This window comes from Pelophylax lessonae, assembly GCF_965119305.1.
Source record: "Pelophylax lessonae genome assembly, chromosome: 13".
NCBI classification, from domain to species: Eukaryota; Metazoa; Chordata; class Amphibia; order Anura; family Ranidae; genus Pelophylax; species Pelophylax lessonae.
This window is the reverse complement of record NC_138780.1, coordinates 71060794-71085740: the sequence shown is the minus strand read 5'-3', so window position 1 is coordinate 71085740 and position 24947 is coordinate 71060794. Positions and strand designations below refer to the sequence as shown.

The window sequence follows — 24947 nt, the reverse complement described above, 5'->3', positions numbered from 1 at the left end:
CAGTATTAAGCATTGCTCTGGTGACACAAACTCACTCAGTCGGGCTAAGCTTTTACAACGTGACCTGGAGGGAGAACAACTCCCCCCTGTCTTTGCTGAGCTGGTGGACCAGCTGGTCCAGGGGCTGCAGTTTATCTGTGATGCCTCTTTGAATGTGGCTCCCCTAGTGGCTCGGCTCTCTGTTTCGGCAGTGGTCCTTCGGCGTGTCTTTTTGGCTCAAAGGCTGGTCTGCAGACCAGACTTCTAAAAAGGCCTTGACTGATCTTCCCCATCAAGGAGATTGCCGGTTTGAAGCTACCCTAGATGACAACCTTGAAAGGTCTCACAGGGGGAAAAGAGTACCTTTCTTCTGCAGACGTGGGCCCTCCTTCTCGGCTAATAATTTTATTTGTCCCTTAGGGTCAACTGACAAGGGCTCGAAGCCCATCAGGGATCCAAATGAACCTGGTCTGGCAAGCCGAGAGCGAGCTTTTCCAGACCCGTGGACAAGGCTCCTTCAGCATGAAGGTGCGCCTTCATCCATATCGGTGGTGGGGGGATTTCTTCACTGGTTTTCGGACCCGTGGACTTCCCTGATACAAGACAAGTGGGTCCACAATTATTAAATCCAGCTACAAGATCGAGTTTGGCTCTTGTCCCCCCCCCTCCGCAATGTTCTTTCATTCCAACTTACGTCTGTCCCAGTACCGCTTACAGGGTCTGTTTTGGGATGGTACAAGACCTGTTACTTCAAGGGGTGATTGTCCCATTTCCGACTTTGGAACGTTGTCAGGGTTTTTACTCAAACCAGTTTACAGTTCTTAGGAAGAAAGGCAAGGTGCGCCCTATCCTGGACCTCGAGGCACTAAACTGCTTTGCGCTGGTGCAATAGTTCCGGATGGAGTCCATTCGCACAGTGGTGGCATCCCTGCATCAGGGGGTTTTCTTGCCTCTATTGAAAAGGATGCTTATCTTCACGTTCCAATATGTGCTGGTCTCCAGCGCTTCCTCCGCTTTGCCGTGGGAGTGGAATATAATCAGTTTGTGGCGTTACCCTTTGGTCTCGCCTCTGCTCCTCGGGTCTTCACAAAAGTGTTAGCCCCGAGGCTAGTGTTGTTACACCAATGGGGGATCGCAGTACTGGGCTGCTTGGACAACCTCCTTCTGTGAGCAGAGTCTCCTGCTCTGATGGAAAACCTGGAAATTACCATACGAACCCTGAGGGAGTTTGGCTGGATTCAGAATTTTCAGAAGTCTGCTCTTGTTCTGTCCACCATGCTGGACTATCTGGGTCTGACTCTGGACTCGGCCATAGCCAGAGTGCTCCTTCCTCTGGACAAACTCCAGAAATGGCAGGCTGAAATTCGTCTCCTGCTGTCCAGCAGATGGTCATCCCTCCGGACTTGCATGCGGATGCTGGACCTGATGATGTCTACCTTCAAGGCGTTTGTGTTTACACAGTTCCATACAAGGTCCCTGCAATGGGAGATTCTGGCCAAAAGGGACAACACTCCCACAGTCTCTGGACAATCCTATCCGTCTGAGCCGGGGATTGAAGGAGTCCCTGATATGGTGGGTTCGTTCTCCGGCGCTTTGGCTGGGCAAATCCTTCCTCCCCTTGTATTGGACAGTGTGTCACTACGGACGCCAGCCTGCCCGGCTCGGGAGGTATCCTCGGCAAAAATTCTGCTCAGGGGATCTGGACACTGGAAGAGTCCAGACTACCGATCAATGTCTTGGAACTCTGAGCAATCAGACTGTGCCTGGACCATTGGATGCATTGTCTTCAAGGATGTCCAGTGCGCAATCAGAGAATGCCACGGCCGTGGCTTACGTTGGTCACCAGGGGGGCACAAGAAGTGTCCTGGCGGCTCTGGAGGTAGCTGCCATTCTAAGGTGGGCAGAACAGTTTGATTCATCCCCTCAGTCGGCAGGCGTTGGCCCAAGGGGAGTGGTCCCTTCATCTGAAGGGGTTTCATTAGTTGCGTCTCCGGTGGGGCGTCCCCAAGGTGGATCTGTTGGCGTCTCGATTCAACAAAAAGGTGCAGAGGTTTGTGGCCCGGTCACGGGATCCTCTAGCGGATGCCACAGACGTGCTGGTGGCCCTCCGTGGCCAGTATCTTCTGATTTTACGCCTTCCCTCAAGCTTCTGCCAAGACTTCTACGCAGAATCGAGGCAGAAAGGATTCCGGTCATCTTAGTGGCTCTGGGCTGGCCTATACAGGCTTCCATCCTGCTTTATAGTCGCTGGCTTTGAAGGCTTGGCTGTTGAACTCCAGGTGCTGATGGAAAGAGGTTTGTCTGCGCCGGTGTTTGCAACGCTGTTAAAAGCTAGGAAATCTACTTCTAGGAAGATCTACCATCGTACGTGGCGTTCACCCTCTCTTTCTCGGTGGCTCGGATCTTGGCCTTCCTTCAATGGGGGGGGGAAAAACTGGCCTTGAGTACGATCAAGAGTCAGGTTTTGGCCTTGGCAGTCTTCTTTCAATGGCCCTTGGCCACACACCCCTTGGTGTGTACTTTTCTTCAAGGAGTCAGGCACTTGGCCCTTCCAGTGCGGTCTCCGTTACCACCTTGGGACCTCAATTTGGTGATCAGTTCTTCTGAAGCCCCCTTTTGAGAATCTTCCGGAGATTCCCCTGCTTACACTGTCCCAGAAGGTGGTCGTTTTGGTGGCTATCACTTCTCTGCACAGGGAATCGGAATTGGCAGCATTATCCTGTCATTCACCTTGGTGGTTCTTCGTCCCTCTCCGTTGTTTCTTCCAAAGGTTGTCTCTGATTTTCATTTGAATGAAGACCTTGTGGTGCCTTCCCTGTGCCCAAGGCCAAAACATCCAGAGGAAATTGCTTTGCGTACCTTTGATGTGGTCCGGACGATTAGGCTATACCTGGCAGCTACGGAGTTTTTTAGGAAGTCAGACTCACTATTTGTGCTTACGAATGGGCGTCGGAAAGGGTTGTTGTCTGCTTCCTCTGTGACCATTTCCAGATGGATCAGACAGACGGTGATTCAGGCCTATTCCATAAAGGGTCAGTTTCCTCCTTTCCCTGTCAAGGCGTACTCTACTCAGGCGCTCAGTGCCTCCTGGGCTTTCCGTCATCAGGCGTCATCAGGCGTCAGTGATGCGGGTTTGCAAGGTGGCCACCTGGACGTCGATACAGACTTTACCAAAGTTCTACAGGGAGTGCAGAATTATTAGGCAAATGAGTATTTTGACCACATCATCCTCTTTATGCATGTTGTCTTACTCCAAGCTGTATAGGCTCGAAAGCCTACTACCAATTAAGCATATTAGGTGATGTGCATCTCTGTAATGAGAAGGGGTGTGGTCTAATGACATCAACACCCTATATCAGGTGTGCATAATTATTAGGCAACTTCCTTTTCTTGAGCAAAATGGGTCAAAAGAAGGACTTGACGGGCTCAGAAAAGTCAAAAATAGTGAGATATCTTGTAGAGGGATGCAGCACTCTTAAAATTGCAAAGCTTCTGAAGCGTGATCATCGAACAATCAAGCATTTCATTCAAAATAGTCAACAGGGTCGTAAGAAGCGTGTGGAAAAACCAAGGCGCAAAATAACAGCCCATGAACTGAGAAAAGTCAAGCGTGCAGCTGCCAAGATGCCACTTGCCACCAGTTTGGCCATATTTCAGAGCTGCAACATCACTGGAGTGCCCAAAAGCACAAGGTGTGCAATACTCAGAGACATGGCCAAGGTAAGAAAGGCTGAAAGACGACCACCACTGAACAAGACACACAAGCTGAAACGTCAAGACTGGGCCAAGAAATATCTCAAGACTGATTTTTCAAAGGTTTTATGGACTGATGAAATGAGAGTCTTGATGGGCCAGATGGATGGGCCCGTGGCTGGATTGGTAAAGGGCAGAGAGCTCCAGTCCGACTCAGACGCCAGCAAGATGGAGGTGGAGTACTGGTTTGGGCTGGTATCATCAAAGATGAGCTTGTGGGGCCTTTTCGGGTTGAGGATGGAGTCAAGCTCAACTCCCAGTCCTACTGCCAGTTTCTGGAAGACACCTTCTTCAAGCAGTGGTACAGGAAGAAGTCTGCATCCTTCAAGAAAAACATGATTTTCATGCAGGACAATGCTCCATCACACGCGTCCAAGTACTCCACAGCGTGGCTGGCAAGAAAGGGTATAAAAGAAGAAAAGCTAATGACATGGCCTCCTTGTTCACCTGATCTGAACCCCATTGAGAACCTGTGGTCCATCAAATGTGAGATTTACAAGGAGGGAAAACAGTACACCTCTCTGAACAGTGTCTGGGAGGCTGTGGTTGCTGCTGCACGCAATGTTGATGGTGAACAGATCAAAACACTGACAGAATCCATGGATGGCAGGCTTTTGAGTGTCCTTGCAAAGAAAGGTAGCTATATTGGTCACTGATTTGTTTTTGTTTTGTTTTTGAATGTCAGAAATGTATATTTGTGAATGTTGAGATGTTATATTGGTTTCACTGGTAAAAATAAATAATTGAAATGGGTATACTGTATATTTGATTTTTGTTAAGTTGCCTAATAATTATGCACAGTAATAGTCACCTGCACACACAGATATCCCCCTAAAATAGCTAAAACTAAAAACAAACTAAAAACTACTTCCAAAAATAGTCAGCTTTGATATTAATGGGTTTTTTGGGTTCATTGAGAACATGGTTGTTGTTCAATAATAAAATTAATCCTCAAAAATACTCATTTGCCTAATAATTCTGCACTCCCTGTATAAAGTGGATGTGTTAATCTGCGGATGCTTCCTTTGGCCACAAGGTTTTGCAGGCTGCTGTTTAGAGGACTTGGTCCTCTTTGAGGGTGTATTGTTTTTTTGTTTGATTTTGGTTGAGCTGCTGTTTACCTGGTTGGCTATAGTTCACCTTGGGAATTTATTTTTAGCTGTTCCCACCCCTCATGTTTAACACTGCTTTGGGACGTCTCAATGGTTAAGAAAATGAGAGGCTGTGTCCGTCAGTGAACGAAAGAGAAAATTGGAGTTTTGAATTACCTTAAAATCCATTTCTCTGATGTTCATTGACGGACACAGCACCCACCCCTCTGTCGAGTTGTAATTCTTCTAACATTGCTTGTAAAAAAAACAGAGTACCTATAGCGGAGAGGGAGTATACCCCCTGGGACTGCCCATAGGCGTAGCCAGACATTTTTTCTGCCTCATGTCCTTCTGCCTCATGTCCTACTCCTGTATTTGTCAATGAACATCAAGAGAAATTGATTTTTCGGTAAGTCAAAAATCCAATTTTTCCTCAATTCTACAAACCATACACCATAATGACAACATGAAAGAAGTTTGTTTGACATCTTTGCAAGTTTATTAAAAAAAAATCACATGCACATAAGTATTCACAGCCTTTGCCATGGCAGTCAAAATTGAGCTCGGGTGCATCCAGTTTCCACTGTTCATCCTTGATGTTTCTACAGCTTGATGGGGGTACACCTGTGGTAAATTAATTTTATTGGACATGATTTGGAAAGGCACATACCTGTTTAGATAAGGTCTCACAGTTAACAGTGCATTTCGGAGCACAAACCAAGCCCCTAAGTCCAAGGAATTATCTGTAGACCTCTGAGACAGGGTTGTATCGAGGCACAGATCTAGGGAAGGGTAGAGAAAAATGTATGCGGAATTGAAGGTCCCAATGAGCACAGTGGCCTCCATCATCCATAAATGGAAGAAGTTTGGACTCTTCCTAGAGCGGGCCGCCAGGCCAAACTCAGCGATTTGAGGGAGAAGGGTCTTAGTCAGGGAGGTGAGGGAGAACCCGATGGTCACTCTGACAGAGCTCCAATGTTTCTCTGTGAAGAGAGGTGAACCTTCCAGAAGAACAGCCATCTCTGTAGCATCTCTGTAGCACTACCAATCAGGCCTGTATGGTAGAGTGGCCAGACGGAAGCCACTCTTCAGTAAAAAGCATACGACAGCCCGCCTGGAGTTTGCTAAAAGACACCTGATGGACTGTCAATAAGAAACAAAATTCTCTGTTCTGATGAAACAAAGATTTGACTCTTTGGCCTGAATGGCAAGCATCATGTCTGGAGGAAACCAGGCACTGCTCATCACCTGGCCAATACCATCCGTACAATGAAGCATTGTGGTGGCAGCATCATGCTGTGGGGATGTTTTTCAGTGGCAGGAACTAGTAGACTAGTCAGGAACAAGGGAAAGGTAAATGCAGCAATGTACAGAGACATCCTTGATGAAAACCTGCTGCAGAGCACTCTGGGGCGAATGTTTACCTTCCAATGGGACAACGACCCTAAGCACACAGCCAATATATCAAAGGAGTGGCTACAAGACCACTCTGAATGTCCTTGATGGCTCAGACTTGAACCTAATTGAACATCTCTGGAGAGATCTGAAAATGGCTGCTGAGAACCGATGCTCCCCATCCTACCTGATGGAGTTTGAGAGGTCCTGCAAAGAAGAATGGGAGAAATTGCCCAAAATAGGTGTGCCAAGCTTGTAGCATCATACTCCAAAAGACTTCAGGCTGTAATTGGTGCTGAGTGTTGAGCTGTGAATACTTATGTACATGTGATTTTTTTTTTTTTTTCTATTTTTAATAAATTTGCAAAGATTTCAAACAAACTTATTTCAGTTGTCATTATGTGGTATTTGTAGAATTTTGAGGAAAAATATTAATTTAAGGCATTCTGGAATAAGGCTGTAACATACCAAAACGTGGAAAAAGTGAAGCGCTGTGAATTCTTTCTGGATGCACCCTATTTGTGTCATTGACCGGATAATAACTCTAAGCAATGTTGTAGGTGTCAGCAATAATTCATTGGTCTGTGTGTAAAATAACCACTGCCTCCCTTTCATTGATGTCTGGATATGGTAATGGCTCTCTTTCCCCCGTCATCAGTGTCAGTGGGTACGATAAAAAACATTCTTCGCTTCTCTCGGTGCAAAAAAATGCTCCTTCCCCCTACATTGGTGTCAGTTGTACAGGTTCCCCCATTCTTTCACTAATGTAAGCGGGCACAATAACCATCCTTTCCCCATCCGAACCCTTGATTGGTGTCAGTGGGCACCGTATCCCCCCCCCCCCCCCTTACACCTCTTCCCCCATTGATATTGACCATTACAATAAAATGCAGTGGTTACTTACCTGGATACACTCCTGTGTTGCTGCTTTCTCTCTCCCTCAGTTGGGCCAGAACTATATTATTCCTGTGAGGCAGAAGATCAGCTTCACAGGTGGTATTGGAACGCATAGACTCTTCTACAACATTGTAACACTGGGCACCCTGCTGTTACTCTGCATTGAACTGGTGGATCGCAGGCTGCAAAAGAAGGGCGTATCGGGCACATCAGTTGGAAGGCCCTGCACTATAGTTCCATTCATCTACAGTCATGACCAAAAATATTGGCACCCCTGCATTTTTGTCAGACAATGCCCCACCTTGCCCAGAAAAATTGTTGCGATTACAAATATTTAGGCATTCTTATGTTTATTTCTTTTGTTTGTATTTGTAAGGCACAAAAAAGTGGAGAAACAAAATCTGACACATTCCACGCAAAACTCCACTCTAATCTTTATTACAAAAGTGGTTAAAAGCCAATACATCAATACAATTATGCCAAACAATAAAGAGTCATGGAAAAGTAAGGTGGTTCCTGCGCTATGGATTGAAAAAATAACCTAAAATGCCGCTGCTCAAAAATCTAGTGATTTCGTGAAGATCAATAAAATGGTACACAGCGCAAAATGAATGTGCAAATTACAAAATGGGTAGGTGAAGTGCAAAGTGTGCAAATTATGTACAGCTTATATGCAATCTAATATTGCACCAACAACCTCAAATGAATCTCATTAAGGTGCAACAACAGTGCTAATTAGCAAATAAATTGCAAAATAATTCTTCATAATTCATAAGTGTATATTCATAAAAACAAACCGTGGGTAAATAGATAAATGAATAAAAAAATAAATGAAAAATATATAAAACAGCACTCTAAGACTCCGTTCACACTGGGGCGCCAGGTCGCCTGACAGGTCGCCGTAGTTCGCCTGCCATAGAGTAGCTGTGGACCCGTTCTAATAGGAGGGACACAAGTCGCTCCGACTTAGAAAAAGGGTCCGGAGCTTCTTTGGGGCAACCTGCATTGACTTCAATGATATGAAGTCCGTGCCGGCCGCTCCGAGTTCGCGGTGCGAGCTGCGCACCGCGACCTGTGAGGTCGCCCCGGCAAGTAGCGTCGCCCCAGTGTGAACGGGGTCTTAAAGTCCCAAACAGTCCAATTTTAAGCAAGTAGCCAGTGAAAGTGCAATGTGCTTTTGTGCTCCTTATTATGCAGATCAGTGCCAATCTGTGCCAAAATAAAGTGCAATCTTGTGTGGATCCACTCCCTATGGATACTTCCAGTTACCAGACTGCCAGGACCCCGTAGCAATACTGCATATGGGTCAAAAAGACTTCAGTCCGATATGGAGTGGGATGCTTCTTTGATCCACTTATAGATTTATACTCTTCCCTGGGCCAGACTTGCTTCTAGTACTCGATCTCCCCGAGATGGACCTTTTTGGATCAAGTTGGGTTTTTTAGGTGTGGCAGATGCGTTAATTGCCGTACCCTCCAGTCTGCCACCAACCAAGTAGACCTGCAGTCCTAACCCTTTCTAATTAGAGTGTCTCTCTCAAATTAGAAAGAGACTCAAATTAGAAAGTGTTAGGACTGCAGGTAGACACTAAAATGTAGACACCCCAAGGTATTTGCTAAGAGGCATGGTGAGTTTTTCAACTCTCATTTGTTTTGAAAAATTAAGAAAGAAAAGGAAAATGTATTTTTAAATTTAAATTCCAGTATATGCACCATAGTTTGTAGACCCTTTTAACTTTTGCACAAACCAATAAATGTACGCTTATTGAGATTTTTTTTTTATCAAAGACATGTAGCTAAATACATTTTGGCCTAAATGTATGACAAAAATTGAGTTTATTGTATATTTTTTATAAGAAAAAGTAGAAAATGTTGTTTTTTCTCCAATTTATAATAACTTCCATTCCTGAGATTTACGCTGCCTGGCAGGGAAAAGAAGAATTTTTCTCAGCTGCATATCAGTAACCCTATTTGGATCTCAGCCAGTATCTGGACAGTGAAGCTAGGTTCATACCAATGCAGTGCGGGAAATGTCCGATCCGTGCGCACATTCAAATTGCACTGTCCTTTAGATCTGCTGTGGGTGCAATCTTAACGACGCCCTAAATGCAGGTCACAAACCTAGTGCTTTTGCTGGCACTGGACCACATGCTACAGAACAACCATGCGATCCAGTTGCAGTGCAGTTCCAAAATTTTTAGGTTTAATTTAAGCATATTCAAAATTAATTGGCTCAAATCGCACTGCATTGAATGCATGTGAATTGACCAGGAATGTGGTGCAGTTCCTGTTCGATTTACTTGCAGTTAATAGTGTGAGCCAGGGCTAAAAGGAGAAGAAGCACACTGATGGGCTCATCTGTCGGTTCTACTGTACAGGGTATGCAAAAGGCTAAACCAGCTCTAATTCAAGTACTTATACTTTCTTGCATTTAAAATAATTGAATAAAGTTTTACATTTAATTTACATTTTAAATTAAATTGAAATTTTATATTCAATGTATTAAACATTTAATTTAGAGCTGCATTAATTTGTGTCTTTTTATATCTGCCTAAAGTCCAACTTTAATAATAATAATAATAATGGTGTTTTATTAATGGTAAAATTAGTAGTGACTTTACTATTCTTTCTAATTTATGTAATTTTTATTATGTTTTTATTTTCCCTTTGTTGTATAGAATCTTCTTAAAGAGGTTGTAAACCAGAAAAAAATGTTTTATTTTCTTTTTGCAACCTGAAAGAGAAACGCATAATGAGCTAGTATGCATCGCATACTAGCTCATTATGAAATAATTACCTTAGAACGAGCCCCCGCTGTGCCGCCTGCTCACCTGTATGACGGGCGACATGTTCAGTCGCCCGTCTTCCGGGATCGCGGCATCCGGCCATCTGATTGGCCGGAGCCGCAGTGACGTCACCCCTGCGCGCGGGAGCCGATGGTCACGGCACGGGTCTCTGAAGAAACGGCACCAGCGGCCGTTCCTTTAGAGTGCATGCGCCAGTGACGTCACTGGCTGCATGTAAGGTAAATATCTCCTAAACGGTACATGTTTAGGAGATATTTACAGTACCTATAGGTAAGCCTTATTATAGGCTTACCTATAGGTACAAGTGTCAGAGGAGGGTTTACTTCCTCTTTAAATGTACTATTTTTTTGTTTTACTACCGAGTGACTGTTGTTGGTGGGCAAATAAAAACAGCCAGTAGGCAGCTGGAAGCCACAAGACACCAGCGATAAGCAGAGTGCCGACAGGAGCTAGAAATTGATGTGAAATGCGGTTTTAGGAAACCTCTTGGCTAAAAGAAAAAGGGATCTGCAGCTGATTGAGAAAACTTCACTACGATGGTGATATTTGCCAAGTTAACAAATGTGGTTTCCACATGGCCTAGTATTTCACAGGCAGTTTTATAGTCCGCTTGGATGAGAAATGAGTGATCTGCCCAGCCTTGCTGAGATTGCGATGTGCCTTCACTCCCGCACAGCATAATAATCAATGGTAATAATCAGACCATTCACTTTGCTGACAGAAAACAAGCTATTAAACGCTTTGGGAGAATGTGGTGTACAATAAACCTGTTCTCCCAATAGGATGTTTATTGCTAAATGTTCCTGTCACTGGTTATCAGATAATGACTAAGCGCAGATCAGGAAATCTGTTGGCTGGGGGACTAATGTCTCTTAAGTTCCCAGTGGCCAGGGGGGCATAGTTATTATGAAGGGCTCCTATTCTCTCTTTGTTCTAGAGAATTCCACATTATGAGTATAGGGCATGTCTCCAGGATAAGTTTAAATATCAAAGACTCCAAGATGAACAGGAACAAAGTCTGGAATCATGGTGCATAAATGAAGACCTGAATATTTAGAACACTGTGATTGTAAACCTAAAGCTGACTTGAAGTCAAAAATTTACCTTTGGTTCTTTGCTCCCCTTGGGCTAAGCTCTTTCTAAAGTACTTACCAGTTCTTCAGATGGACTAAAGCCTAGTACACACGCAACGATTATCGGCCGATCGGTCGTCCGTCTTTTGTCCAGAGTGGTGTTTTGTTGGTTGGAATGTGCCTAGACTGCACATGAATTTTCACGGCCAACAGAATTCTACTTCAGAAGTGATGTCATGTGTTGGTTTGCTTTCTTTCTTCTCTGAGCATGCCCAGACTTCCTCATTAGATTTTTCCCTGTCGAAATCTGTACTGACTGCACGAAAATCGGCTGTGTTTTGACGGCGGAAATTTTTTTTATAGCCTGCACACCAGATTTTTTTCGGCCGAAAAGTCGGAGTTGGTTGTCGGAAGCATCACACTAACAAGCCGAAAATCGGCAGATCGGTCGTCGGACGAAAATTCCCTGCCGATTTTCGATGCGTGTGTACGAGGCTTAAGTCTGGGCCAGCCATTGCCTCACCTCCCCACCTTCGAAAACCCTAAGGAAAAGCAGGTCCTCCTTGGGCAGTCAGTCCTATGTGACCCAGAAACTGTCCTAGATCAAGGGAGATGTGTAGGAGTATTTTTGACCCAGAAGGATTCCACTCCAAGAATTAAAGTATTTCAGGACTTGAGTTTTCCCCTTGGTGCCACCATGTCTGTGTTTTATTAGCACAAATGCTTTCATTTAAATATATTCCTCATTAGCCACCAAGGTTAATATTCACTTTGTGTGCACCAAAATACCTTTGCAAACCCAGACGTTTTCTTGTAAACGTAGCATTGACAATCGCACTGTGCCACACATAGTCTATGCAGAGAGCAGAGCTGTGGGAGGCACCCAGCAAGCCCCTCCCACTACAAGCTGCCTGCAGAAAACTACAGGAGGGGGCGGAGACCAGACAATTTTGCATAAGGAGAGAGCCCAACAGTGACCTGGTCTTTATTACAGGAAGCTCCTACACAGAGGCCAATGCCGGCCATAGATGGTGGAAATTTCGTTCCTGCAACCAGGAATTGTAGGAAAGAAATTCGCTTGATCACCCCCCCCCCCCCCCTTCAGCACAGACAGTGTTGAAATGACTCCCTCCAGATGAATCATTGTATTCTCCTGGTGGGGGGCGGGGAAGAAGACCATGATTATTGCGATTGGCTATACCAGCCGCTAGCAATAATCGCAAGTAAATTCCGGTAGGTTGGTTGTATCCTGGTACTTTCAGCCTGCTCACACAGTTTGAATCTCACCCGGTTCCTGCTGAACTGGCTGAGATTCAAACCGTGTATAGCCTGCCAAAGGTTTATACTGGATTGATCTGGAACAAATAAAAAGCACACCAAGTTGGAATATAGATGCCTCTTTCATTTAATCAGTTTGCTTATCCCTGAATTCCACTTTAAAGCCGTATTAAACCCAAAGACAAAAATGTTATGTATTGCAGCTTACCAATTATTGGATGTGGTGGCTGTATTCGTTTTTAGGATTTTTTTCACTTTGGTGATCCAGCCAGCAACACACTCCCTGTCTGAGTGCCTATATTCTGGATGAAGTAGTAAAGCGGACACCTTTGCATTGTCAGTCTGGGTTGGAAGGGAGTTTTAGACTAGCAGTAATAAATTGAACTCCAGCTAGCTTTCTATAGACAGCTACAGCAAACCGTTTTTTTTTTTTTTCTTTTATTTTGGGAAGAAACATTTTACATAAAGGGTAAAAAGCTGTCCTTTTGTAAGCACCTCTGTCTGTGTTAAATGTTTTTTGTCCCGTCCCAGCCCTCTGGCTATTTGTCAGGACAGCTTACACTGTTGAAAAATAACTTACTGACAGGATCACCAGTAATCAATAACCCACAATTTAAAATGGTTGTAAACCCTCAAATATACCCAGTGGTATACAGAGATGAAACAAACCCTTCAACATAAGTTGCACCAATTCATCTGCAGCTTTCTCTACAAGTCTTTAAATTGCAGAATTTATACAGCTTATCTAAGCTTTCAGAAAGCAGGGGCAGGGGAGCTGAAGTTGCACTCTACAGAGCTCAGTGGAAGCTGATTGGAGGGAAGGGTCATACCCCCTTCACACAGGAACAGAGCTGAGCCTGTAATTTGCTAGCTGTGTGCTTGTGGCAGGGTCCTGTCACCATTTTTCTGTTGGTGTCAGAAAAACCTGTCAGAAGGAGAGGTAGCAGAGGAATGAGGCAGCAGACAGAAATGACACTTAGTGCTCTGGATTGAGACAAGTACACGCCGCTATGGAGGGATATGCTTTGTTTATATTTCATGTCTGAGGTTTACAACCATTTTTTGTTTTTGGGTTTAATACTACTTTACAGTGTAAGTCCAGACGAAACCTAACTAACACTAAACCTGCTCTCTGCAACATTCTAACCCCAATCTATCTAACCCTGTAAAGCACAAATCACTGGTCCGGTCTCCAGGGGCAGAAGGTTTGTGCAGGAGAGGACTGACAATGGCTGTGAAATGCCTGGGAAGTGACCTCACCCATAGAGGTACTATGGGGCTTCCTCTACTGAAGTCGCTGCTGACCGCTGATGCTGGGACCAGATCAGCTGCAAAATGGGTAAGTATAGCAGTTTTTGCTCTACAGGGATAGATAGATTAGGTTTAGAATGTGTGGCATAGAGCAGGTTTAGCGTTGGGTTTTGCCTGAACTTCTACTTTAAAGCGGAGTTCCTGGCAAAAAATTTTTTGGGGATAAAAAAAAATACCCCTAGGACAGTCAGGGCTAGTGCATTAAAGCAATGATAGCCTCTGAACTGTCCCCTGCTTAGCGAACCTGTAAGAAGAAAGACTTACCTTGAAAATTTCTTGTCCAGCGCTGCCATCTGCGGTGTGGGCAGCTGAAGCCAGATCGTCTCTCATCGCGTCCCTCTTCCTGGATGTCGGAGTCCCAGAATGCCATGCTCGTCACTTCCGGGGCAGGCGCGTCATCCCGCAGCTGGTTCTGCCCATACCCAGAAGCTGTTCTAATGCATTCAGCAAGGAATAACGCGCCTGCAGCGGAAGTGACGAGGGACACCGGTGCAGGCGCATTGACTCCTGGGATTGATGACACTCATCTCCCAGGAGTCAATGCAAAGGAGGAAGTGACGTCGGGGGGCCGTGGCCGCAGAGGGTGGAAGTGGAAGGAAGGTAAGTTCATTTTCAGAAAAAAGGTAAGTGAAATAAAAAAAAAAAAACTATCCAATTCTTTTTCAGAATCTTTTAATGTAACAAACTGCAAAGTTGAAAAATAGGGTGGAACTCCGCTTTAAGCGTTTGCTACACTTTTCCTATGTAGTACGTCATAGCTGAGCTAAGCCAGCAAACAAAACAAAAAAAGCTCCTATAGTGTAATAGACGCTTCTCCTATTTTGCTTTCTGTATCTGCTCCCATCATGTGGTGGAGGATTGGACACAACAAAACATTTCTAAGTGTGTAAGATGCCAGGCTGCATATTTACGGCATTCAAATTGCTGATAAATTTGGTAAATGGAAGAACTGGTTGTAATTGATTGTAAAATAATTTTTTCATTTAGAACAGAATCTTCTTGCATGTGTGTTTTAGGTAAGAAATTTTTCGACCTATCACTGCCATTAATAACTGTCCTTTATTTCCTGCTTCTTAGAGGGATACAAATCACTGGACCAGCTCAGCATAACAATCCCCACAGCAGGTCACCCAGTGTCTCCTGCTCACCCACTCTCAGGATGCCCTGTTCCAAGTGTTCCACCTGCTGCTGAGCCTGTCCCCTACCTGCAGACCCCCAACTCAGAACCTCAGACAATGGCCATGCTGAAAACTGCTCGTGAGTGTCCGCAGAGCTCCAAGCCCCCAAGTGGGTCCAAGTCAGGAGTCCGAAATACACCGGGATGTGTGCATGCCGCTGACAGTAAGACAAGCAAAAGCCACAACCACCCCAAACAGCAGAGGATCAGCAGGAGAAGAGCTACAAATGGCTGGATGCCTTTGGGTACAGCTTGTGAGAAAACAGTCTATGTGGTTGTAAGTATTCAGTTGCTGCACACCAATATGGTATAAATCCATGGAAATATTTTTCCATATAAATGTTTGTTACTGTGCCACTTATGTATCACACCTTCCCCGTGTGGAAAAATTAACGATCATGTGACCACCGTTATTGGCTGTCAGTAGTCACATGATCAGAAGCCAATCCGGCTACCGATCATTAGTGGTGACCGAGAGCTGTCTTTGACAGCTTAGTCTCTGTGCTGGGAGCGCACAGTGAGCATACTCTCAGCAAAGAAACATCAGCTGCCCAGTGACATAGGTGCATGTGTTAAAGTGGCCAGCAACAGATTAAAAAACGTAGTCTATGAAAAGCCAAATTTCCTTTAAGTCTTGAAGACTGCAAGGCTTACATTTCCTGTTGTCTTTTTGCTGTCTGGATCCCATTGGGGGCATTTTGTACAAGGTGGAGATCATGATGTCATTGTAGTAGCACCGACTACTACAATGATTTCCAGCTTCCCTCAGGTATGAGATATGCATACTTACATTGGTCTAAGCTGGACCATTGTAACTATGCAATTAAGATCATACCTGAAGTTCTGTTTTAAAACCTGACTGCTAGCTATGACCTGGTATTATACCAGTTCATGTTCTCTCTGTTCAGGTTTGTGACTTTTTATTTTAGTTATACTTTAAAGAGACCCTGTCATCAACTTAAAAAAATCAGGCAAAAGGACAGAACAATCCTAGATTTTAAATGCTTGTTTTGTTTTTCCTTTCCAGATATTTTTTTTTTATTCACTCGCAATGTGCTTATGAATTTTCTAGAATATTTGACCACTTCAGGAATAGTCAATTCTCTAGCACAGCCTACTCCCACCCTTTGTGTTATTGCCATTTCCTTTTCTGGGAGTGTCTAAATAGTCATTGTGCTGGCCCAGCTCCTCCACCCCTCCCTTTACCTCCTAACCAAAGCTTTTATGTAGGTAAAGAGGAACACTACCTGTACATCAGTTTGAAAATTTAATTCCTGCAGCTAGAGGCATCACCCCGGTACAGTTTTATAGCATCAGCTGTCTTGTGAGAACAACGGATGCGGCTCTGTATTATCCATCTACCCCTACTTCGCCTCCGTCCGGGTCTCTGGTCCCACCGGGAGACCCAAGGAACCAGCCGGCTGGTCAGAGTCCCAATCAAATCCAGATAAGGTTTAGATCGGGTCTCCAATGAAGTTACCCTGGAAGGGACATCACAACGTCCCTTCCTGTTTACTCAGCTGCCAGTTGCGCCAGCTTAAAAAAAGACCGTTTTCAAAAATTGAGATTTTGGCGTTTTGAATACAGCAAAGGAGGGATTTGGTGTCTTTTAGACCCCCAGATCCCTCCATAAAGAGTACCTTTCACTGCCTATTACTGTCACAAGGGATGTTTAGATTCCTTGTGACAGCAATAAGTTATCTGATTTTTTTTTTTTTTTTTGTTTAAAGGAACAGATAAAAAAATAAAATGGGGGGGGGGGGGGGGAAATATTTTCTTTCGTTCATTGACCGACACAGCTCTTCATCTTCTTGACTATGTGGGTTATGCTGCCCCCTACAGGAGTAGGACACTAGGCAGGAAAGAATTTGACTAATGCCTGTGGGGCAGTCCCAGGGGGTATACTCCCACTCTCTGCTATAGGTACCCAGTTTTTTTTTCTGCCTAGTCAGGAATAAGGACCTAGTTCCTTGCTGGGATCTCTGGTCCTGGCAATTGTTTTTTGTCTGGAGTGGTGCCCGCCTGGTCCCATGGTGTGGTAAGTAGTTCTGTCCTGGGACCAATCCTGTTTAATTTATTCATAAATGATCTAGAGGAGGGGATATCTAGTACAATCTCAGTATTTGCAGATGATACTAAATTAGGCATGCCAATATCTTCTATGCAGGATGTGGAAATCTTGCAAGCAGACCTGAACAAAATAACGGGGTGGGCAACTACATGGCAGATGAGATTTAATGTAGAAAAATGTAAAGTAATGCACTTGGGGGCCAGAAACCAGAAAGCAAGCTACTCACTAGGGGGGGAACCTCTGGGTGAGTCTAGGATGGAAAGGGACCTGGAGGTACTGGTAGACAACAAGCTTGGCAGTGGCATGCAATGCCAAGCCGCCGCAAGCAAAGCCAACAGAATACTGGGTTGTATACAAAAGGGGATTCACTCCAGAAATAAAGAGATTATTCTTCCACTCTACAAGACTCTGGTCCGGCCACATCTGGAGTATGCTGTCCAGTTCTGGGCACCGGTCCTCAGGAAGGATGTGCTGGAACTGGAGAAAGTCCAGAGAAGGGCAACAAAAATAATTAGGGGAATGGAGGACATCAGCTATGAGGAAAGACTACAAGCACTGAACCTATTCTCTCTGGAGAAGAGACGATTGAGGGGGGATATGATATCAATGTACAAATACTGTACTGGCGACCCTAGCATAAGGAACAAACTATTCAGAGAAAGGAGATACAATAAGACACGTGGCCACTCACTAAAACTTGAGGAAAGGCGGTTTAACCTTAAAGTGCGTAAGGGGTTCTTCACTGTAAGAGCGGTAAGGATGTGGAATTCTCTTCCACAAGCAGTCGTATCAGCGGGGAGCATTGATAGTTTCAAAAAACTATTGGATGGACACCTTAAAGACCACAACATACAGGGGTATACAATGTACGGTTAAAAGCACACACACACACACACACATCATAGGTTGAACTGGATGGACTTATGTCTTTTTTCAACCTCACTAACTATGTAACTATGTAGTGTTCTCTCACCCCTGGCCCCTCGGGTGGACATGGGCCCCTCCCTGGGTTGGTCGGACCCAGAGTGCCCTTCCTTCCCACTTTTGCGCTCTCCCTCAATATCAGGGTTTCTCTGCGGACCCCCCCTAATCCCCACGCCCCCCCCCCCCCCCCCAGGGGCGGCCATGCCTGATTTTTTTTTTTTGGTGGGGGTGTCGAGCGGGTGTTGGGGTCAGGTAGGGAGCACGCCGCCGATGTCACAAATACAGCCTTTTGTGGGGGTCTCTAGCAGGGGCTCCTCTTGCTGTCCAAATGTTCCTGGTGATCCTTGGAGAGTCATTTTGTTGTGGATGGCTGCTGTATTTCTCGGCGGCCATGTTTGTGTAGTCCGGCGTACATTTTCTTGTAGTTTCTATTAATCAGCAGCCATGTTTTTGGAGTCTATGGGGAGGTGATTTGGCAGTGAGCCTCTAGTGGCAGTTCTACGAATGTCCGCTTCCTCTCTGATCACCGCACAGTGTGCAGCCTGACGCTCTGCATCCGCATCTGAGAAGGTGTTGGTGAATCCCTGTGGGGGTTATTTGGCTATATCTTGCTGCTATAGTGATTTTGGTGCACTAGGACATGTACCACTGGAGCAGCGGTGGGTTGGTATTTATCACCGCAATTTTACACATTTTGCTGGTGGTTCCAGCTTAAACCATGGATTCCCTGGTGCATGTGTCACTACCTTACCCCCTCTCTGAGGCTGCGGGGTCCCAGTCCACCTTGTCTGCTATGACGGCGGTCCTGCAGTCACTGGTGTCTAAAGTAGATTTAGCACTCCAAAATAGGACAAGTAAAAAAGCATCCTCCACCTTCACCTGCATCCTCTGTCTCCTCAGATTCTGAGGTGGATTTGGCTGCCGCGAATGCGAGTCACCCTACTGGGTCTGCGTCCATGCACCTTGAGTGCTCTGATAGTGAGGATGATTCCTCTTCCACTACAGTCGAGCATGAAAAGGCGTTGGTGGATGCATTGATTATATCAGTGCGGGAAACTTTAAAATTGGAGGACGCAGCTACTATTCCGTTGGCTGCAACGGTGCAGTTTGGTACCCGCAGTTCCTCCAAGGCGGCAAAGGTATCCCCCCCCCCCTTTCCCCCCTATTTCGACAACATTGTCGCAAGTCGGTGGGGTTCCCCCAAACACAGTCGGGGATCCCTAAGCGCTTTGCTAGAAGGTATTCTTTTGAGGAGTTCCTGCTAAAGAAACTGACAGTACCACCCGTGGTGGACTCTCAGGTTTCCAGGTTAAATAAAGCCACCCTCCTTCCGGGGGAGGACTCTCAATCCTTTAAGGACTCTTTACAAGAGAGCTGAATATCTGGTATGATATCTTTTCACCATGGCCGGTTCCATTCTGCGGCCAGTGTTTGCCATAACCTTGGTTTCACAGACCTTAACAGAATGGGCTAAGCTCCTGCGCCAGGATTTGCAAGGTGGACAACCTCTTCCTGACCTGGCGGACCAGTTGGTCCAGGGGTTGCAGTATATCTGTGATGCCTCTCTGGATGCGGCCCCTTAGCCTGCAGGGTGTCCGTGACAGCAGCGCATGATATGGCTGAAATACTGGTCTGCAGACCATTCTTCCAAGAAGGTATTGACTGATCTCCCTTTTGTAGGAGACTGCTTGTTCGGAGCTTCCATGGAGGAGATCATTAAGGGTCTTACAGGGGTAAGAGTACTCTGCTTCGGCAGTCTGCCAGGGGGAAAAGAGACTCATCGCAAGCGTGGTCCTTTCTTCTCGGCCCATAAGTGGTCCTTTCGTCATTCGGGATCTAAGGACCAGGGATCAAAAACTAACTTTAACCCTGCAGCGGGTTCCAAGAGCCCCTGGCCAGGTAAGTCAAGAGTCAGCCCCTCCCGCACCGCAGACAAGCTCGCTTCTGCCTGAAGGGGTGCCCTCACCCGTACTTGTGGTGGGGGGACGTCTTTGCTTAACAGATCCGTGGACCTCCTGGATTCAAGACAAATGGGTCCACGAGTTGATTTGGTATGGGTACAAGATCAATTTTTGGTCCTTGCCTCAGGCAAGGCTCTTTCCTTCCAATCTGCGTTTGTCCCCAGATCATCTACAAGGTCTTCTTGGGGCAGAACGGGATCTGCTCTCACAGTGGATCATTGTACCGGTTCCGGAATCGGAACGCTTTCAGGGGTTTTATTCAAACCTGTTTACTGTTCCCCAAGGGGATTTCCTGACCTCTATCGATATCAAGGACACTTACCTTCATGTCCCAATATATGTCGGACATCAGTGTTTCCTTCACTTTGCCATGGATGGGCAAGGAGCTCTATCAATTTGTGGCATTACCCTTTGGTCTCGCCTCGGCTCCTCAGGGGTTTACAAAAGTGTTGGCTCCGGTGTTGGCTTTACTGAGGCAGAAGGGGATTGTGGTTCTTTGGTACCTGGACGATCTCCTTCTGCGAGCCGAGTCTCCAAAAGCCCTAAAGGACAATCTGGACATTTGCAAAGTCCGCACTGAAGAGTTCAGATGGAAACGGAGTTTCCAAAAATCTGTTCTGGTTTTGTCCACAAAACCGGACTATCTGGACCTGACCCTGGACACAACTTTAGCCTGGGTGTTTCTTCTGGAGGTGAAACGCAAGAAGTTGCAGGATGCGACACAGCTACTGCTGTCCAACGGCGATCATCCCTCAGGACTTGCATGCAAGTGCTGGGCCTGATGGTCTCCACCTTCGAGGCGGCTCCTTTTGCTCAGTTCCATACCAAGTCTCCACAGAAGAAGATTGTCAAATGGAACAAGAACCCACAGGCTCTAGACAATCTGATCCCGTTGAGCCAGAGTACGATGGGATCCCTGATCTGGTGGCTCCTCTCTCCGGCACTTCGACAGGGAAAATCCTTTCTCCCCCTGTACTGGACATGGTCACAATAGATGCCAGCCTCTCCGGATGGGGACCGATCTGGTTCGGGGGTTTGGACTCTGGAGGAGTCCAGTCTGCTGATTAATATCCTGGAAATTCGGGCAATCAGGCTTTGCCAAATCCATTGGACAGATCGTCTGCAGGGGCGCCCAGTGAGGATTTGATCTGACAATGCCACGGCTGTGGCATATGTCAATCATCAAGGGGACACCAAAAGTGCCTTAGCGGCCCAGGAAGTAGCCGGTATTCTAAGATGGGCAGAATGCTTTGTTCCAGCCATCTCTGCCGTGCATATTCCAGGGGTGAAAAATTGGCAGGCAGATTACCTAGTTGGCAGAAGTTGGATCAGGGAAAATAGTCTCTCCACCAGGTGTTTCATCAGTTGTGCCTCAGGTGGGGGACTCCCGATGTGGACCTGTTGGCCTCTCGTCTCAACAGGAAGGTACAAAGGTTCCTAGCAAGGTCCTGGGATCCTCTGGCCGACGCCATGGATGCTCTCATAGCTCCTTGGAACCAATATCTTCTAATGTACGCATTTCCTCCACTGACTCTTCTGCCGAGACTTCTGAGAGATATCGAGGCAGAAGGGATTCTAGTCATCCTAGTGGCACCGGACTGGCCTTGCAGGTTCTGGTACGCAGACCTAGTACGGTTGGTCGCTGATGTCCCTTGGAGACTCCCTTTTAGAGAAGATCTGTAAACTCCAGGACCGATCTGCCATACTGCTTTATAGTCGCTGGCTTTGACTGCCTGACTATTGAAAGCCAGGTGTTGAAAGATAGAGGGGTGTCTGAAGCGGTGATTCCTATGCTGTTAAAATCTAGAAAATCTACTTTTTAGGAAGATTTATCAGAGTCCCAGGGCGTACATTACTTAATGTGAGTATGGGGGGGGGGGGGTGTCTTGTGTCTTGGGGTTTCTCCAAAGAGGTGTAGATCAGCGTTTGGCCTTGGGTACCCTCAAAGGCAAGTTATCGGCCCTGGCAATTTTCTTTCAACACCGTAGGCCACAAATTCCTTGGTCCCCCTTTCTTCAGGGGACCGCCACCTGGCTCCCCCTGTGAGGTCTCTGTTGCCTCCGTGGGACCTCAATTTGGTGCTATTGGTTCTTCAGAAACCGCCCTTTGAAAATATTTGTGAAAATCTTCTGCTCACTTTGACACAAGTGGCTTTTACTTTTGCTCGCAGGGTGTCGGAGCTGGTTGCGTTGCCCTGTTGTTCACCTTTGCTTGTGATTCAGAGACAAGGTAATGCTTCGTACCTGTCAGTTGTTCCTAAAGTCATCTCTAGTTTCCAAAGACATTGTGTTGCCTTCTCTGTGGCCTAAGCATCCTAAAGAGATTGCCTTACATTCTTTGGGTGTGGTTTAAGCAATCCGTGTGTACCTGGCGGTGACTGAGTCATTCTGGAAATCAGATTCTTTATTGTCCTAACAGATAGACCCCATAAGGGGATGGCCGCATCTACTGCGACAATTTCCAGATGGATCAGACAGACGGTGGTGCAGGCTTATTCCATTAAGGGTCAGGATCTTCCTTTCTCTGTTAAGGCACATTCTACGAGGGCGCTTAGTGCCTCCCGGGCCTTCCATCATCAGGCATCAGTGATGCAGGATTGCAAGGTGGCCGCATGGTCATCTGTGCACACTTTCACAAAATTTAAAGTGGATGTAATGGCATCTGCGGGTGCTTCTTTTTAACCACAAGGTTTTGGAGGCCGCTGTTGGAGCGTTTTAGTCCTCTTTGAGGGTGTATTTGTTATTTTTTTTTCACATGAGCTCCAGTTGTTCCTGGTTGAGCTCTTGTTTTGCCCGGTTGGCTATGTTTAGCCTTTTGGGAAGTGTGTTTTTTTTTTTTTCTTGCTGTGTTATTCCCACCCCTCATATTGACACTGCTTTGGGATGTCCCATCGGTCAAGAAGATTTGACGCTATGTCCATCAATGAACAATTAGGAAAACTGGATTTTTGTTTTATCGTAAAATTCCTTTCCTCTGATGTTTGTTGGTGGACACAGCAACCCCCCCCATTTATTGAGTTGGGTTTTATGTTCTTCTGACACGGCTTATTACAAAACTGAATTCCTATACCAGAGTGGGAGTATACCCTCTGGCACTGCCCTATAGGCGTGGTCAATTTTTTTCCGCCTAGTGTCCTACACCTTTGGAGAGCAGCATAAACTCGTTGGTCAAGAAGATATGGAGCAGTGTCCGTCAGTAAACATCAGAGAAAAGGATTTTACATTAAGGCATTTTTTTTTGACTTGCTGTAAAATCCATTTCTGTGATGTTCATTGACGGAGGCAGCACCCACCCCTCTATGGAGCTTAGGTTTTTTTCTTCTGACATTGCTTGTAAAAAAAACTTGGTACCTATAGCCGTGAAAGGGAGTAATACCCCCTGGGACTACCCCATAGGCATAGTCAAGTTCTTTCCTGCCTAGTGTCCCTACTCCTGTAAGGGGCAGCATAACCTACGTAGTCAAGAAGATTAGGTGCTGTGTCTGTCAATAAACATCAATGGATTTTACGGTAGATCAAAAATACCATTATTTTATTTATTTTTTTTTTTAAAGCGCCCTCATCCCCGCGTGTTCACGCACCAAAGAAAACACATACCTAAGTCGCGCCCGCAAATGTAAACAGTGTTCAAATCACACGTGCGGTATCGCAACGATCATCAGAGCAAGAGCAATAATTACCTCCTCTGTAACTCTAAACTGGTAACCATTAAAAAATTTTAAAGCGTCGCCTATGGAGATTTTTAAGTAACATATATTGTCGCCATTCCATGAGTGTGCGCAATTTTAAACCGTAACATGTTTGTTGTCTATTTACTCGGCGTCCCATAATCTTTCACAATATACAGAAAAATTGGACTAACTTTACTGTTTAGTTTTTTTTTTTTTTAATTCAGTGAAGTGTATTTTTTTTTTTAATTGTGTTAAACTGCTGCACAAATACAACGTGACATAAAATATTGCAATGACCGCCATTTCATTCTCCAGAGTCGTTGCTTAAAAAAAAACTTATTTATCAGCGTATAACACACACTTTTGTCCCCTAAAAGTATAGTGCAAACAAAGAATGCGGATTGGGCGGTCCACCCCGGGTGCCTCTGCAGTTAAGAAAAAATCACCGTCAGCCCCTTTTTATAGATCCTTCCTACATTATATCACGGTCATTGAAAAATGGTGCCTCTAAATACCTTGTTAGCTTCAGTCTTTCTAGTCGCTTCTCCTGAGAGTAGCTTTAGATTGGGGAGGAGCGCAGTCACGTGACCGGCCATGAAAGAACAGAGCTAACAAGGTATTATAGAGGCATCGGTTTACAAAGACAGTGACGCAATGTAGGAAGTATCGGGCTGGCAGTGATATTTTTTTTTTTCTTTTTACTTTAGAGTATACTGGCAGGGCTGTCCCAGGAGACTGGGGGTCTCCTGGGAGTGCAGGGGGGCTGTGCAATGTAAAGGGGGCTTTATAATAAAAGGGGGTGTGTATTGTGTAATGTAAAGAGGGCTGTGCAATGTATGGGGGGGGGGGGGCTGTATAATAAAAGGGGCTGTGTAGGGCAGGGGTAGGGAACCTATGGCTCGCGAGCCAGACGTTGCTCTTTTGATGGCTGCATCTGGTTCGCAGACAAATATTAAAGGGGGGCGTGTCCGGACGTGAGCCACGCTGAATGTGTAGTCCCAGAGCTCTGCCGCGTCTACCACTCAATCCAGCGCCATCCACGTAGCTCAGTTCGTCTCTGGGTGACTCGGCAATCGCTGCCAGGTAAGGAGACCTGCCATCCGCTCCCTGTGCCTCGACGGACACGATCTCCTTCCCCTCTGACACCCGGGGACCCGCGGGAGCTGCCTCTCATATCCACTTCTGAGGCCTTCAGTGGCCGGCCGCCATTTTCTCAGGGCCTATACTCACCTCCATCACTCGCAGGCCAGCAGGTGCTTCACAACTCCAGCCTCATTGCATACCTGCCTGCTCTGCTATCTTCCTGACTGGACTCCAGGCACTTTCACACAGCTCCATCTACTCACTGCATAGCTGCAGCCCATCAATATGAATATTAAATAAAGGTTCCCGACCCCTGAAATATAGTGTATGGCTCTCACGGAATTACATTTGAAAATATGTGGTGTTCATGGCTCTCTGTCAAAAAGGTTCCCGACCCCTGGTGTAGGGAGAGGGGGCTGTGTGATAAATATGTGATGGTGGCGGGTATCAGATCCCTGCCCTTCTCACTAACTCGTGA

At 45.9% G+C, this 24947-nt stretch overlaps 1 protein-coding gene across 1 annotated transcript in view; it reads left to right on the top strand.

Moving 5' to 3' along the window:
- BAHD1 (bromo adjacent homology domain containing 1) overlaps positions 1-24947 on the top strand; it is a 396729-nt gene that overhangs the window by 292379 nt on the left and 79403 nt on the right. Inside the window, exon 3 of the mRNA XM_082275407.1 lies at positions 14661-15037. Coding sequence (XP_082131533.1) covers positions 14661-15037 — 377 coding nt within the window. The remainder of the gene's footprint in view (positions 1-14660; positions 15038-24947) is intronic.